At 38.0% G+C, this 17562-nt stretch overlaps 2 protein-coding genes across 2 annotated transcripts in view; both read left to right on the top strand.

Moving 5' to 3' along the window:
• The first annotated feature begins 1067 nt into the window (after positions 1-1067).
• Positions 1068-9572, top strand: LOC112007538 (pumilio homolog 2). Its single transcript, XM_024039891.2, has 5 exons — positions 1068-3148; positions 3295-3457; positions 6789-6952; positions 8589-8847; positions 9092-9572. The coding sequence occupies exons 1-5, from the start codon at positions 1545-1547 to the stop codon at positions 9197-9199; spliced, it is 2298 nt and encodes a 765-aa protein (XP_023895659.1). The 5' UTR covers positions 1068-1544; the 3' UTR covers positions 9200-9572.
• Positions 9573-13523: 3951 nt separating this feature from the next.
• LOC136067589 (putative pumilio homolog 7, chloroplastic) overlaps positions 13524-17562 on the top strand; it is an 8893-nt gene continuing 4854 nt past the window's right edge. Inside the window, exons 1-3 of the mRNA XM_065773683.1 lie at positions 13524-13661; positions 13752-13771; positions 14080-14218. Coding sequence (XP_065629755.1) covers positions 13524-13661; positions 13752-13771; positions 14080-14218 — 297 coding nt within the window. The remainder of the gene's footprint in view (positions 13662-13751; positions 13772-14079; positions 14219-17562) is intronic.

Raw genomic sequence — 17562 nt, forward strand, 5'->3', positions numbered from 1 at the left:
CACTCCTAATTATATATGTGTGTGACGCTCCCTGTTAAAAACTTAAACTCTGGTCCTTACCTTTCATACCTCACAAGTACTTATACTTATAAAATGATCATTGCTTTAAAGGTATGTGGTGGGAAATCTTATGGTTTCTAATAATAATAAATTTAACGAATTGAAGGTAATGGCAACTTTCTTTCTTTCTTTCTTTCTTTCTCTTTCTTTTTTCTTTTTTTTTTTTCTTTTTTTTTTTGGGAGAATCAGGGTAGTGGCAACTGGCAACTTGACAAGGAAGTAAGTCAGTGGGGAAATTTTTTTGTCACCCAAAATTTCTAAAAGAACATATAAAATAATTCAAAACGAGAAGTGTTATATTCATAATATTTTCATAATAAATCATAGGTGGTTAATTATTATTGATTATAATTTGAATTTATCACTAAAATTACTTTTTTATTCTATTAATAACAACCTGTAATAACTTGCTACTAAAAATTTGTTATGAAAATACTGTGAACATAGGCCCCATTTGATACACTACTCAACCACATATTTTCAATTTTTAAACAATATTACACATATTTGTACTTAATTTTTTACCCACACATATTTTCACACACATGATTTACTGAGAACCGATATTAGAGAAATAGAATAGGAAAGGGTTGTTGCAAATTGGACACATAGACAGATATCAATAACAGAAAAATCAAAGGAAAAAATCTTTATCATCAATTAATTATTATTATTATTATTTTGTTAAACTTTAAAACATAAATTATTTCCTCCACGCGACTTAAGAAGATTTTAAGCCTCCACCAGTCAAAGTACTGAAGCAACTCGGAGAGACAAACAAGAACAATTGTTCATTTGCAAGGGACCCACTGTCACTGTCGTGCGTGTCATACACGCACCATTAAAGAGTGTCAGCTTCATGATTTTTACATAAAAAATTTTTTTTTGCAAGAAAAGTATTAAAAGTAAAATGCTTTGAATACTGTGTTTTGAGACTCCACAGTGTGTGTTTTGTGCCTTTTGGATGTGTGTGCGAGTGTTCAAATTCATATATTATATACACAAAACAAAAAAGAAGTGTATTTTGTTTTTCTATAAGAGGCCCTCTATAGGCTGTAGCGTCTCTTGCTCTCCAGCTTTAATGGCGTGAGAGAGCGTACAGGGTGGTTTATCTACGGTCCCATATGGTATAACCGTATCTAATAATCCCTTCAATCTTTGCATGCTTCACCAACTCCTCACAAAAAGAAAAACCCAAAACCCAAATGACATGAATTTTGTTGGAATGAAATGTAATTGAAATTTCTCTTCCATCATCACAAAAAAGGAAAAAAAAACCATTACCCAGATGATAAAAAGTGGTTATCTCTTCTGGGTATTTATTATTTAGTCAGTTTGAATCGATTTCTGATGTGGCTTTTCTGATTCTGGAGATTGGGATTTGTTTGGTTTGTGGTCTCTATCTGTTTGGTGCGGAGTTTTATGTGTATTGTTGTTGTTTGATTGTTTGATTTTTTTGGAAGAGTTTTGAGATTGGAGAGAAGATGAAGAATGATAAGGAGCTTGAAATGTTGTTGGATGAGATCCCTCATGCAACATCACACAATATACATAATCATCATCATCATCCTCATCCTCATCATCTGCATCAACAACATAATCATACTCATCTTGTTGGTCATGGCTTGAATGGTATGTATGTTGATGATCCTTCATGTCATTATAATAATAAGTATACATGTGCCTCCTCTCCTGTGAGTATGTTGTCTTTGCATTCAAATGGCTCTTCATCAACACTGTGCTCAGGTGGGAATTCTTTCTCTGACAATGGATCACCTACCACACCTCCATCGGAAGAGCTTAAACCCCACATGCCCTTTGGAAATTCTCATTACCCAGATGGATTATGTTTGGGTTCCAAAATACCCGTTTCATCTGTTAGGAACAAAACCAATGAGAGTTTGATTGATGAACTGAGTCTGTGTAGGAATCTTAGTAATGTGTATATTAGCAATGGGAAAGAGGAATTTTCTAATTTGAGAGATTTCTCGGTAGACCGGGATAGGCTTCTGTATCGTGATTGTTGTTTCAGTGGGAGTAATCAAACCACTATTGACAAACATGGGGACTATGACAATGTCAGGAGAGGATTTTTTGATCACATGAGATTTCAATCCCCTGTTCCATCAAATGCTATGAGTTTTGATGGTCAGATGAGTCCGGGATTGTCGGGATTGCAGCAAGAACATAACATGGGCAGTTTATTGGGGTCAAGGGTGTCCCCCAGACAGGCTGATAACTTTTTCCCTCAGTTTAATTACTGCAATAGCTCAATGAATTTTCCATGGCAGAATAATACAAAGGAGCAGATGGATAACTATTACCTTGGAGGAAGTCCTGTATCCAATTTCACCACTTCTTTGAGTGGTCTTCCAATGGCTGAGTCTCTATTCTATGCTCAGCAAGACGGAATGAATTTGAATGAAGCAAGAGGTGTACTGAATCTGCTCAACACTCCTCAAATGACTAGCCCAAGGCCTCATTTGAGTGTTGAAAACGCGCTACATTTGGGCCTTCCACTATCCGGTGGGAGGACTAGGACACCTTTAAATATTAGAATTCCACAACCAGGTCTCGAGTCTCTTACTAGTGATGAGAGTTTCATCATTCAAGGTGAAGCTTTAAATCATTCAGTCAACAAGGGATTCAATCCTTCAAGGGGTCGGAGTAAGGTTGCCTTACATGAAATTGGTATGAGTAAGCGTCTAGGAAGGTCACAGCTAGATGGCTGGCACCAAAGTGCAGAAATTTGTGACAATGCTCAAAGTGCAAGGATAAATTTTCCATTCTCTATACCGCCTAAGTATAACTCTCTGGCAGAAGCTCAAGGATACATATATTTGCTAGCAAAAGATCAGTATGGCTGTCGATTTTTACAAAGGATTTTTGATGAGGGTACCCCAAAAGATGTGCAAATAGTATTTAATGAGATCATCAACTATGTAGTTGAACTTATGGTGAACCCATTTGGGAATTACCTTATGCAGAAGTTGTTGGATGTGTGTAATGAAGAACAGAGATTGCAGATCCTGCTTATGGTAACTGCAGAACCAGGGCAGCTTGTTAGAATCTCTTTAAACCCTCATGGGTAAGTCATGGGCATATTAAAATTTTCATATCACCTTTTTTTTTTTTTTTTTTTTTTTTTTTAGGGCATATTAAAATTTTCATATCACCTTTTTTTTTTTTTTTTTTTTTTTTTGTCAACATTAACATGTCTTTTCTTTCTATCAGCACTCGAGTGGTACAGAAGCTGATTGAGACTCTCAAAACAAGGCAGCAGATTTCACTGGTTATATCTGCCCTTGAACCAGGGTTTCTTGCTCTCATCAAGGACCTGAATGGAAATCATGTGATCCAGCGTTGCTTGCAATGCCTTAGTCATGAAGATAACAAGGTGAAGATTTTAATTTTCTTTTAAGTTGCTTGAGTTTACACAATAGCATGCTAAACATATATGTAATATAACCATGGTTGGTCTTCAGTTTATAATATATGCTCTAGTATGCCTGATTGCTCATATCTGTAATTTTTTTTAAATTTATGATCCTAATCATCAGGCGCAATTTTAAACCTTTTTACCTTGCTTTTCTGTATAATCTGATTTACTCTCTACCTAACAAACATCCAATTTTGTCACTATGAAAGAAATGGAAATCCATATCAATTTAATTGAGAAATATTACAACATCTGTTTATGATTTCATGTGATTGGTTTATGATTATAAATTGATAAATTGTAGCCTAAATTTCTGAAAATTCAATATCATTGAATCTTTTCCATCACATTGTTTGGTGATGTTTCGGTCATTATTGTGTGGAATGGGTGTGAATTAACAGCACTTTAATAATTTCAAGCTCAGTTTTTCTTGGAAATTTCAGTCTTATTCTGCTAATGGTAGATAGGTTAAACAATCGTCTCTCAATGTTTTAAGCTTTTGTGTTTATCCCTTATTTGAATGAATGGTTTTGTGATGTCATTCTTACATTGACTTTCTGTGTTTTATAAAAACAAACATTGGTGCTAGTTTTCATATGGAGGAACAAATAATAAACTAAAATCCAATCAGATCTCAGATGTTTATTTAGAATATACTGTATAAGAAAAAGATGCTCATGAGCTGCATTAAATTTGATTTCCTCCAACCTTGTATAAACAAGCCTGTTTATTTGTCTGAAATATGTGATTCTTGAAATAATTGATAACACTTCACTTTCCTATGTGGTGCTCTCTTATTATGCAAAATATTAGTTCAGAAACAGATATAATCACATGCCAAGATCAGTTATTGGTGTGAAAAACATAATCTAAGATAGTTGAGTTGCTACTCCTCTACTTTCAATACATTTTCATATTAACATGTTTAAGTCATCAGATTTCACTAGCTCAGCAGAATATCCAAATGACCATGTGTGTACCTGAATGGTCAGTGACAGTCCACTAGATTGCCATATTATGAATTCTTTTAGTTCAAAGTAACTAGACAAACAAGAAAATTAAGTTAACCAATAGAGCATTTGGACTGTTTGAGATTATTATTAATTGATTGATGTAATGGGGCATTTGTACTTGCATGAAGGACAATGACATGCCTTTTGGCTTTCTTCTAAGTGTGCATTGTTTTCTTATGGTCAATAATCATCAAGTTGTTCTAGTTACCTTATGGCTTCTAATCATGTTTGTTCCCAATCTATCACCACTTACACTTTCAATGATACATTTATCAAACCAAATGTCATTTGAGAATAAATTATGATATCATTAATTGCTATTAAGGTGTACAATTTGGTCATTATAACTTACCGAGTTACCATGAAAAGATCATTGCATGAGAGTTCACAATTTGGTTGCAACATATAGAAGACTCTACTTTAATTTTTAGTAATTTAGTTGAATATTGTTTTGGTCCTCGCTAAAGTTTAACAACAACAAACCTTAGTCCCATACTTTGGTATTGGTCTCATGTATTCTTCTTTGCCATTCTATCCTATCCAAAATCATACTTTCCGTTATCTTCTTAATTAACATGAACTATTTTACTACAAATAGTGTTATTTGGGTCTTCCTCTACATCATTTTCTTTCCCTTAAAGTCTTACAAGATTTAAGTTCAGATTTTAGCCATGATTCAGACCTAAGCTTTTGCAAACACATCAAAGCAAAGTGTTGTAAACCAAAAAAGAAGAGTATTTTACAATGAAGAATTCAGTGGCCTGGTAGATGGACCTTCAAGAAAAGAATTTTGTGAAGCATTCCTATATTGTTTCCCTTTTTTAATTTATTGCTAGGTACCACAAACCACTGGGGAATCCCTCAAACCCCTCCTATATTGGACACATTTCAAGCTGTTGGACCTTCATGACAGAAGTTTGTGAAGCATTCCTGTATTGAATACATCTCAAGCTGTTTCCAATAATTGGAGAAGTAGTAGATATAAATTTAGCCATTGAAACAGAGCATGTCCTTGACAGAACACATGATATAGGATAATGGTGTCATATGAAAAGTAGTTTATATTTATAATAACAGAATCACCATTAGAAAATTAAATTTTACAATGGCTTGAGAAGGAATAACTATGGTATCTGACCTATATTTTACTTGTGGTTCCAGCACAAGAGGTACTGGAATCCTTAAACCCCTCCTTCTATATTGGAAACATTTCAAGCTGTTGCCAATAATTGGTGAAGTAGGAGATATAAATTTACCCATTGAAACAGAGCAGGTTTTCATATGAAAAGTAGTTTATATTTATATTAACATAATTACCATTAGAAGAATTAAAATTTTCAATGGCTAGAGAAGGAACGATCACAATTTGTTGCAGGAATACTAGGATAATCATGTTTTTGTGTTGATTAGTTGGGCAAAAAATTTGACTCAATCTCGCCGTTTTATGATTAAAAGAAAAGAGGGAAAAGGAGGACTTTAATTTATAGAAATCAATGGGCAATACAGTAATCAGCCATATTTGGTTGAAGTGGTCAATTGGGCTTTTCCTTTGTATATTTCCCATATGTTAGGGTTGTTCCCCTTTACCTCTTTTCTTTTAATTGATTTTTATTACATTAATAAAAACTTATATGTAGTTAATTGAAGTGGTATCTGCCTTTCACGGTCACGTGCACCTAGTTTATTGCTCCTTTTGTTTAATATGTAGTCTAGGCACGCCCTCTTAATGTGTGCTAGACATTGTGGGAATTGTAGTATCAACATAAAATGATAAAGAGCTTTTATCAATATAAGAAATGGAGTTGTCACAGCTCTGTCATGGCTTAAATGCAACTGCCCTGCAAGATTCTGCAAACAATCTAATTTAGTTTCTTAGTGCATTAGTCTAGTAAGGAATTGTATTAGATGTGGCATTAGAAAAAAGCAATTGCTTACTAGCATATGTAATCTACTTTTTGTACCAAGATTGAGGCATCTAATCTGTTTAAGCTGGCATGATAATTGATAATAAATGCATGAATCAGAATGTATTTATTTTTTTCTTTAAATAAAATTATAATAAAAGAAAAAAAGCCTTTAGATGCAAAAAAGGCATGCTTGTCAGTGTTTAGAGTAATAGACTCTCCCCTCCCCATATCCATGTGCCATTTTTAGTGGGAACAAATAAAATGGTGTTTAGACTCATAATTTGTTTGCCATTTCTGCATTTTCTTTAGTCATTCTTTCTCTTCATATAAATTTTCACTTTCTTTCTTTTCTTAATATGTATCTGGCAGTTTATATTTGTTGCTGCTGCAAAGTATTGTGTTGACATTGCAATTCATCAACATGGATGTTGTGTTTTGCAAAGATGCATCAGTCATTCAATTGGGAAGCATCGAGAGAACTTGGTTGCAGAAATTTCTGCCAATGGACTTCTGCTTTCTCAAGATGCTTATGGGTAATCAAAGAAAATATACCACTCTACTAATATCACTCAATACTATTTTTACTAATAGTCATATTAAGAAAAGTTATTTTGTTCGAATATCAATAAATCAAATTCTTCTTGTTTAAGTTTCTCTAAGTGATGAAAATTGTATCCATATTTAACTATCATTAATTCATGATAATTTGATCAATCTAAAGCTACACATCATATGTTCAAACTTTTAATGAAATGGAAATGTGGTAGACATGTACACTAGAAAATAGAAATATATGTTCAGGTTCCAGATTTAGGAGCTTCTGCATGTGGCACAGATCTACTATTAAGCTAATGGTTGATAAATCACAACTTGTCTCAAAAGCTTAAGTTGTTAGGAAAGGATGAATTTAATCAGTATTTATAAAAAAAAAAAAAAATAGTGAATTTAATCATTTAACTATTATTCTAATATTCCCCTTCACATGTGAGCCTGGACTTCCCCTCAATAAGTGGGCCAACACATGAAAATTTTAATTTCTTAAATGGAAGGTCTTATCAATAAAAAAAAATTCTTAAATGGAAGGTAGAGTGGGAATAGGGTTCAAGCTCAACATCTCATCTTTGATTCCATGATAGATTACTGCTTGTACCAAAAGATTAAGTTGTTAGAAAATAATGAAGTTAATCATTTAACCATTATTCTAACATGGTGATAACTAAACTTTAGTGTGTGTGTGTGTGTGTTATCAACAACTTAGTTTGAATCATTTGTATTCCAATCCAAATCCTAATTTGTTTGTAATAATTGTGAACATTATCATCTTGTTAAAATCACTGTAATAAAATGTCTTATCATAAATTCATAATGCAAACATATTTGGAAAAAATATATATGTTTTGATCCTATAAAGTCCATTAGCTTTGATTGTGACCTTTTCTTGTGGACATGCAACTGGGGAATCATTCAGCTGACAAGCTCAATGAAATGCTGAGCTTCAGGTTCATGATTTGGTTTATAACACAACTACCTTCTTATCTTTCTCTTCTCTTCCAACCCAACCTGCTCTTCTCAACTGTGTTTTTGAGTAAACTGAGCTTGTTTGGTAATTTGGCTAATTTGCTGTATATTTTAACAAAGAGCCTTTTCTACTGGTGGCCTGTTCTTTGGAAGGAGAAATATATATAGAACTAGAACCTTGTGGTCCTCAAAGCTTATTGAAAAGCAGAGGCAATTATTATTATTATTATTATTTTGACAAATGAGGGTATTTAGATCTCTTTGAGTATCTGACTATTCTCTCGAGTGTATGCAGTCCCTCCAACCCACACACACCAAGTTATTACAGGGAGGAATCCCATCGGGGTGGCCCCAAGATGTTGGCAAGCAGTTTCGAACCCAGGATCTCATGAGACCTTAGGAACTACTAAGCCAATAATATCCATAGTTTGAGAGAAATTTGAGACAAGTTGTGATTTTTCAACAATTAGCTTAATAGTAGATCTGTGGCCCCAAGATGAAAATTGTTTCCATATTTAACTGTCATAATTAATGATAGTTTGCTCACCTGTTTCATGTAAAGTGGACTGGTGCAATATGTTTCCTTTTTTGTGCGTGTGTGTGGTTCTACCCTTTCTTCTGAATGCAAATTCTGTGTTTTCTTTTTGCCAGAAATTATGTCATTCAGTTCATCTTGGAGTTGAGAATCCCTTCTGCCACCTCAAATTTAATCTCTCAATTTGAAGGGAACTATGTACACCTCTCAAAACAAAAGTTCGGCAGCCATGTGGTTGAAAAATGTCTTATGGTATTTAATGATGAATGCCAATCAAGACTTATTCATGAATTGCTATCTGTTCCTCAATTTGAACGGTTGCTTCAAGATCCACATGCTAACTATGTTGTTCAAACAGCTATTCGAGTTTCTGAGGTATGGTAATCATTTACCTGTTATCAACATCTTTTTTTAAGCGACTCCCTGTGATCACTCTTTAGTGTTGTTGCACATGCTCGTGTCCCCCCCCCCCCCCCCCCCCCCCCCCCCCCCCCCCTCTACCCTCCCTTGGTGTACTGTATACTTTTTAATCTCTCTTGTCCATAAATCTTGTTAGTCACATCTAAGAATTTGGTCATCTTATCCTTTAATAATGTCCTGATTTTTCCTTACGAACTAGGGTCCTATCCATAATGCATTGGTAGAAGCAATTGAGTCCCACAAAGCAATTTCACGCAACAGCCCGTATTCTAAGAGGATTTTCTCGCAGAAGCTTTTGAAGAAGTGATGTACATTCTTCTCTTTTCAGTTTGAATTAGTGTTGTTGTTATACACCATTACTAGCATGTTAACTACCACTATCATTGCAATCATCGGAAATTCTAACTGTAAATTCTGAAGCTGGTAGCCAGTCAGAGTTTGTCTTCTCAGGACTGCATAAAATATCCTCCACGTGCTCAGCAGAGTAAGGAAGATAAAGAAATTTTGCTTCCAGTTTAATTCTGGACATAATGTATTATTCTGTTGTGTTGTTGATCTTTGTGTTGGATATTACTATTCTGTTTATTGTGGAATTTTCACTGTATTTACTATTTAGTGTATAGAATGTTAGGATTTGGCTGCTGATACTGTACAATATAATGCGGATGCTTTTTCAATTATTTTACTGCATAATGTTTATGCATGTGAATGCATGATGTTTGTCCTCGTGCATGTGAATGAATGTAGTGGAAATATTGCCAATACTGAAGTGCAATTGGGGAGGGTGCCATATAGAAGTTTGAGATTCTCCTTACGTAGTATATGAAAGTTCTGAGACTGCTCCATGAATGAAGCTGCTTCTTGTTGTTTTCTTCAAGAAGCCTATTCAAACTCACTAACAAATCAAAACGCAGCTCTGATCTTCAAGAAAATCATATAAAGAACCTTGTAAGCCAATCAAAGTCCCTAGCAGCCCCAAAATTTTGTTTTGGGACTTGGGACTTCTATCTTAGACTGTACAAATCCATGCAAAATTGCAAATTGTGGTGGGACTAGTCGAGTTATGTTAATGCTTGTGCTTGTTGAAGTTTAACCGACCAAACTTTGCATAGAACCTGCGTTACTGAGCTTAAATTCATTTGATCTACCACTTGGGTATGAACCTTTGGCAGAACTAGATATACAATACAAGCTCTCTTTTATGAAATGGTATATGTTGTATCCAACATATGTAATCACCCTCTCACATAAGGGTGGGTACCATGCTTGTGAGGTTCGCCCTTAAGTGAGGGTGGTTATATATGTCCAATGCACGATGGGTTTTCTCATTCTCAATTTTCAAATGGCTAACCGATTACCCAGCATTGACTGACGGGTTGCTATGACCTCCACTACCACATGAAGCACCCCTTCTTCTGCCCTGTGGTGCTATGGTGAACTATGGGGTGAAAATGGATTAACACTCTTCAATCAAATGAAAGAGTGTTCATTGAGGAAAGACCTAGCCTCCTATAGCAATTTCTTGCTAAGTTTGGAAAATGTCTGATAACCTTTATTGGCATCATCAATGGTTATATATATATATATATATAGATAAACAGAATTGAAATCTGCTGCAAATATTTGTAATGTTAAGCATCATTATATTTGTGATATATGTATATATGTATATGACCTTACGACCGTTAAAAGAGAAGAGAATGTGACAGGACCTAGACATCTAACACACCAAACTTACAGTTATCATACCAATATGGTAAAATCTATCACAAAGCCAATATCAATCCTAAGCTTTATTCAAATAACAGTTAGATAAACTAAAGGGACAAGGCAACTTAAAAGATTATTATAACAATTGTGCAACAATCCAAACTCTTCCCTGAAAACAATCCGCAACTAGGCTAGAAAGTAGGAGAGAGGAGATAACTTCTGATGTAATAATAACAAGAATTCAGGTTTGTGGTCAGCTGAGCATGTCCTCTGCATTAAACTGTAAATGGCTAGCAGGTGTCTTCAATGGGTTATGGGTAGTCAACTTATGCATATTAACAGTGGCTACAGTATGCAAGGGAAGGCACAGTGACAGTAGTTGATACTGATTGCTTCTGCAATAGCTACTTTGACTTATGTCTATGTTGTGATGACCAATAATTTGTACCATAGCGTATATGGTTGAATTTAAAGCTATATTGGAAAAAGTGATATTTTTTATTATCTGAAAACATAGAGATTGTGATAGACTTCTCTTTAACGGACTTGCCTTATATCCTTGCTTTGTAGTAATAAAACCAATGTTCTTCAGTTAGAGTAATGCTACAACTAATAGAGATTTTACATAAACTTCTTTTTAAGTAGAGCATTGTGTACACTTGTTAGTGCACATTGTTGATACACATCATGCATTTTATGTATTGTGGATATACATAAAAAATAAAACAAGAAGCGTAAAATTATGGATATTATGTGTATAAAAAGTGTACATTAACAAGTGTGTAAGAATATATTTCCTTCTTATGCATAAAACATGGTGCGATATGCATGTGAGGTGGCAAACTTTTTTTTTTTTTTCTCTGGGGGGATGAGTTATTAGTTGCCACATCACTTTGTACAACAACACATCACTTTATTTGTCAAGTCTTTACATACATATGTTGACTATTGTTTAATGGAGCTAAGTTCGCCAAAATAAGCTTTTATGCCAAATCAGCCCAAATCAACTAAGTAGTATTTTTCTTAGTTGTACATTTCTTGAATTTTTGTTGTGAAATGGCTCCTAGAATAAAGTGTCACACCACACTATTTGTATGCTGTAGTTTTACCCAATGGGCAGCAGCTAGTATGCAGCAATGAAGCTTCTGTATAGCAATAGGTTGTTAAGTTTCAGCCTTTGTCTTGCAAGTCATTTCATCACCACACCCCACCACTAACCAATTAAATGCAAGTCCTTTTTTATTGAAACTTATGCTGGCCTTGAAGTTGTTTTACTGACCTTGAACTATTTATTCTACCATTTAAAGAAAACTAGCTTGTGAGTGCACACATGTAGAAAAAAATTAAAATAATGTTAGAGATACAAATTATTTTATAAATTTTTTTACAAACTGCTAATGTGGTGAGTGATTATTGATAAATGAAAAAGTGATATTAATGGTAGGCCTAGATAAAAATTAATAAGAGATTGTTTACATTAACATATTGCAAAAATATTGTTGTGGGGCCCGTGGGCCTGATAGCCTCGGCCCATCGGGTAATAGGCCCAAGGCCAACGCCGAGGAGGACTGACCAGCCAAGGCTAAATTAGACAAAGCCTCTTTTGTGACCCACGCCGAGGACCTGTTCGTCCTCGACATTCTAAGGATAATTTTTGGGAGGGGACAAGCTCAGAGCAAGCTGTCACATTCACACTTAATGCATTCACCTAACCCCTCTGGCTGCATTAATGGGGATATAACCCCTTCGCAGGGCAACGTTGGTCAGAGTGAACCACTTGAGTACTGATAAGGCCTCTGATGGGACAGACGACCAGAAGAGAGGCAAATGGATGATCAACAGATGGAAGAAGGAGATAGGAAGATGAAGACTATATAAGTAAAGCAAGTAAAGTAAAGAGGAAGGGGGAAAAAAAGAAAGAGAGAGAACAAAAAGGCCTCCTCGGCCACAGGCCGAGGAGCATTCTCCCATTTGTAAAGAAACTCTTAGTATTTTTTATAAAGAAAGTTCATGCATGGTGATCGAGGGCCAGCGCCTAAACCTTTAACCCACTCTCTACAAATTTATTGTTTGGGCTTGTTGGGCTGAAAACTCATTCACACTCAGGCACCTGTTAACAAAAGCGGATTTGGAAACCGTTCTTAGGTCAGACCTTTTCTTGAACGAACCTGATAACCAGGTCAGAGCTGCTCATCAAATCCTCGGATGCGACCCAGCTCAGAAATCATTCCCAGTCCCGAAGCACGTAATTAGAGCTCGTGACCCTCGGCTTACGCAGATTACCGTGGTGGAGGACGGTTTTGCATTTACTGAGGGGTCTTATATACCTGAAGGCATTCCGCTATAGTCCTCTTCATCCCAGCAAGTAACGGTGGCCGAGAAAGGACTTATCTAAGAAGGCAAGGGAGGTGGTTGAATTGAGTTCTTCTGAGGACGAATATAGCGTGTTCAACCTAGCTGATCAGTCTCGAGGATCCTCTGGTGATCTAGGAGACCCTCATTTGTCCGAAGCCGATCTCCAGTCCTGAAGAGTTGGTACTCAAGCCGAGATGGGTTTAAAAAGCAGCCCAAACATCTTCTTGACTTCTCGAGGGCGGTTCAAAGAAGGGTGGACCAGAAGAGTCGCAGCCCAGCCTCTAGCCTTCGCCCCAGATTTTAACTGTGCAAACTAGGTCGTCTTCTGCTCCCACGTAACAGACCCTCCTACCGAGTCTCATGACCCGAAAAGGAAAGACTTTCCAAGGGTAAGGAGCCAATGGATGGGAGCAATCCCATTCCCGCCCGAGGAGGGTAGGTTCGAGGCCTCCGAACAACTGAAGCTCGGATGATCAACGGAAGAGTAAGAAGGCCAGCCAGCAGTCCGAGGCTCAAGCCTGGCTGCCGCTGCCATGCTCCATGATAGCCTGATGGATAACGCTTCGATGCGGAGTCTCAAAGCTGAGGGGGCTCTCGTAGCCGAGGCCCTGGAGAAATCTCTTCTTCTTCCCACCGACATGGCCGAGTTAGAGAAAATGAGTGGGTCAGAGGTTGTCCTCGACCTTAAGAAGTATCTAGGCATGGTGGGTCCTTTAGCACCTATTTACTTTATTCAAAGTTTGCCGCTTAGTATCTTTCTTTCTCTTTACGGAGTTACTTGTTTTTATTGGCAGGCTATCCAGTCCCTTTTCAGGTTAGGCGAGGAGGTTGATGACCATAGCAATGCCTTAGCGCAGAGCGCGACAAGTTCTAGAGGCTGCCAATACTCTTAAGAGATCTGAGGCCGACCTAAAAAAGGCGACCGATGATCTGACAGAAATGACGAAGGCCAGGGATACTGCTGTCTCTGACCTAGCCGTGGCCAGGAAGCAAGCTGAGGATCAAACTAATCGCTTGCAAGACGTTGAGGGTCAATTACAAACTGTCAAAGAGAACATTACCTATATGAAGGAACAGTTGACCAAGGCAATCCATGAAAAAGTGTGTTGCCGAGTATGCCAGGGACGAGGCTGTGAGAGCCAAAGACGAGGCGGTATTTGCGAAAATAGACGCTGAGCGTTCTGTGGAAAAGGCAAAGGAGGATGCTTTCGCAGATGAGGTGGCTAAGACTGAAGCCACCCTTCGGGCTCAAGTTCCTGCAGTGTGCAGGCATTACTGTTCTCAAACCTAGCATGAAGCCCTCAACCAAGCAGGGGTTGATATCTCATCTGATCTTAGAAGGGAGGACAGGGTATATTACCCTATTGCCATTCGCGAGGTTGCACTGCTGCTCCTGAGGAGGGATCCTCATTACCATCGGTTGAAAGTCACGAAAAGACCGCCGAGGATGCACCGTTAACTGATCAACCATCCGAGGAGGTTGAGCCCAGAGAGCGTTGGGGGAAGTTGTAACCGAGGGTCAGGAAATACCTTAAGACGTGGCAAGTCCTCCGACGGACCTTTCGAAACCAAGCCCTTAGGCCTTGGCCAAACCTTTTGATTTACTTATTGACTTAATTTGCCCACTGAATTGAGGGGACTAGTATATGACATAGGATAAATTGTTTATTTTCTCTTTTATCTCATTTTGTTTCTTGCCTCAGTGGCGTTGTAAGGGAGTTGTATACTTTCCGTTTGAACTGAATACTTAATACTTTGCTTCTAACTAATGAGGTTTTCTTTTATTTGCTTTACTATTGTACTCTGCTCAATATTCGTATTCTATTATGGAGTTAGCCTCATGAAACCATCTGTTATCCTTCAAATATAAATCTAAAGATCGTATTATAGCTTGACTCTAAGTAATGCTTTGGTTTTTCTCCAGATAGTTATTTTCTCCATGGGTTCGAGTCCGAGGACATGCAATACCCTGGTTATGCCCAGTACTTCTTATTTTTCTATAAGTATCTAGTTTTCCATAGGCTTGGGTCGAGGACCATGCAATACCCTGTTATGTCTAGTACTTCTATTTTTCTATAAGTATCTAGTTTTCCATAGGCTTGGGTCCGAGGACCATGCAATACCTTGGTTGCGTCTAGTACTCAGGTATAATGGTGTGTATAGTTTTACCATAGGTTTGGGTCCGAGGACCATGCAATACCTTGGTTCTGTTACCACTTCTATTTTTCTGTAAGTATCTAGTTTCCCATAGGTTTGGATCCGAGGACCATGCAAGACCTTGATTCTGTCTAGTACTCAGGTATAATGGTGTGTATAGTTTTACCATAGGTTTGGGTCCGAGGACCATGCAATACCTTGGTTCTGTCTACCACTTCTATTTTTCTGTAAGTATCTAGTTTCCCTTTGGGTCCGAGGACCATGCAAGACCTTGGTTCTGTCTAGTACCCAGGTATAATGGTGTGTATAGTTTACCATAGGCTTGGGTCGAGGACCATGCAATACCTTGGTTCTGTCTTCCACTTCTATTTTTTGTAAGTATCTAGTTACCCATAGGTTTGGGTCCGAGGACCATACAAGACCTTGGTTCTGTCTAGTACTCAGGTATAATGGTGTGTATAGTTTTACCATAGGTTTGGGTCCGAGACCATGCAATACCTTGGTTTGTCTACCACTTCTATTTTTCTGTAAGTATCTAGTTTCCCATAGGTTTGGGTCCGAGCACCATGCAAGACCTTGGTTCTGTCTAGTACCCAGGTATAATGGTGTGTATAGTTTTACCATAGGCTTGGGTCCGAGGACCATGCAATACCTTGGCTCTGTCTACCACTTCTATTTTTCTGTAAGTATCTAGTTTCCTATAGGTTTGGGTCCGAGGACCATGTAAGACCTTGGTTCTGTCTAGTACTCAGGTATAATGGTGTGTATAGTTTTACCATAGGCTTGGGTCCGAGGACCATGCAATACCTTGGCTCTGTCTACCACTTCTATTTTTCTGTAAGTATCTAGTTTTCCCATAGGTTTGGGTCGAGGACCATGCAAGACCTTGGTTCTGTCTAGTACTCAGGTATAATGGTGTGTATAGTTTTACCATAGGCTTGGGTCCGAGGACCATGCAATACCTTGGTTCTGTCTACCACTTCTATTTTTCTGTAAGTATCTAGTTTTCCTTTGGTCCGAGGACCATGCAAGACCTTGGTTCTGTCTAGTACTCAGGTATAATAGTGTGTATAGTTTTACCATAGGCTTGGGTCCGAGGACCATGCAATACCTTGGCTCTGTCTACCACTTCTATTTTTCTGTAAGTATCTAGTTTCCCCATAGGTTTGGGTCCGAGGACCATGCAAGACCTTGGTTCTGTCTAGTACTCAGGTATAATGGTGTGTATAGTTTTACCATAGGCTTGGGTCCGAGGACCATGCAATACCTTGGCTCTGTCTACCACTTCTATTTTTCTGTAAGTAGGGGTTTGTCCTCGGACCGCTTTACTGGAGATAATTCCTCCTTGGGTCAGATTATGATCCTTACACGTGGCATTGATCTCGCCTCCAGCTCAAGGCCCATCTTTTTCATTTATGAAGCGCCCTTTATCCGTTCGTGTTCCGCGCTTGACGCTTCGGTGCGCGAAACGCGCCTTCATTAATGTCCTCGTAAATTAACACGAGTCCAACGGTCTACGGCCTCCTTGGAAATTGGTGGCTTCATTATTATCCCAACTGATAATTCTCTTTTCGAACTCTGCATGAATTAATTCTTACCAACCCCCATCCCTATATAAAGTGGGGAGATGGTTTCTCCACAACCCATGGACCTCTCAACACGAACAGAACAAAACACATTCTTCCAACTTCCCAAGCCCTTTTAACAACCCCGCCGGAATTGTTACAGGGATTGACAAAAACCGGTATGGCTGCAGCCTCCACTGGGCTTTCGGTGCGGCAGAGTCTAGGCGTAACCCGATGGCGCCTTCGAGGTGTCCCAGAGGGGTGTTGTTAGAGAACCTAACGTCTTTCCTCGGAGCACACCCCCACGAGGAAGATGTGCGAATTCACCTCATGGGTGGTGCTCGAGTGTTGCCGTCTCCAACGGCCAACACTCATGAGGATCGGAGAGAATCGAGGGAACATCATAGGGGAAGGTATCCCGGAGCCCCTGCATCTGCTCCTCTCTTTGTTCCAGCTCCGCCTGGCCGAGAAGGGAGTTGTTGGTGGCCTGGAAACATGATTGCCCTTCCCCTTCTCCGCCTCTTGTCAAGCTCTCCCATTCTCTTTATACTAATAAAGGGACGGCTTGACACTTCCCACCGGCTAGTTTTTTCTTAGGGCGGCTCCACCTGGGCCTCTGATTGTAGAAATAGCTGGTAGGATTAGCTTGTAAATTTGTATGTAAAACACACCTGCCTGAGCCTCTGATTGTAACCTGTACTTTTCTATTCATGAAATAATAAAATCAAGATCTTTTTTTTTTTTTTTTCTACTGTTAAATCTTCTATATTTTTTTTTTCAACCTACTGTAAAACGAATACTTAGAACACTCGCTTGGTGCGCCGGCCAGCACCCTAATCCTCTTCCACAGACGGCGCCAATTGTGGGACTCAATTTGGATTGA

Source organism: Quercus suber, unplaced genomic scaffold (genome assembly GCF_002906115.3).
Source record: "Quercus suber isolate HL8 unplaced genomic scaffold, Cork oak 2.0 scaffold_78, whole genome shotgun sequence".
Taxonomy (NCBI): Eukaryota; Viridiplantae; Streptophyta; class Magnoliopsida; order Fagales; family Fagaceae; genus Quercus; species Quercus suber.

Bases quoted from the DNA above. Each gene is read 5' to 3' on its own strand.
- LOC112007538 (XM_024039891.2), top strand. From the start codon at position 1,545: ATGAAGAATGATAAGGAGCTTGAAATGTTGTTGGATGAGATCCCTCAT. The intron at 6,953-8,588 runs GTAATCAAAGAA...TCTTTTTGCCAG, and splicing joins CTTTCTCAAGATGCTTATGG to AAATTATGTCATTCAGTTCA. The intron at 8,848-9,091 runs GTATGGTAATCA...CTTACGAACTAG, and splicing joins CAGCTATTCGAGTTTCTGAG to GGTCCTATCCATAATGCATT.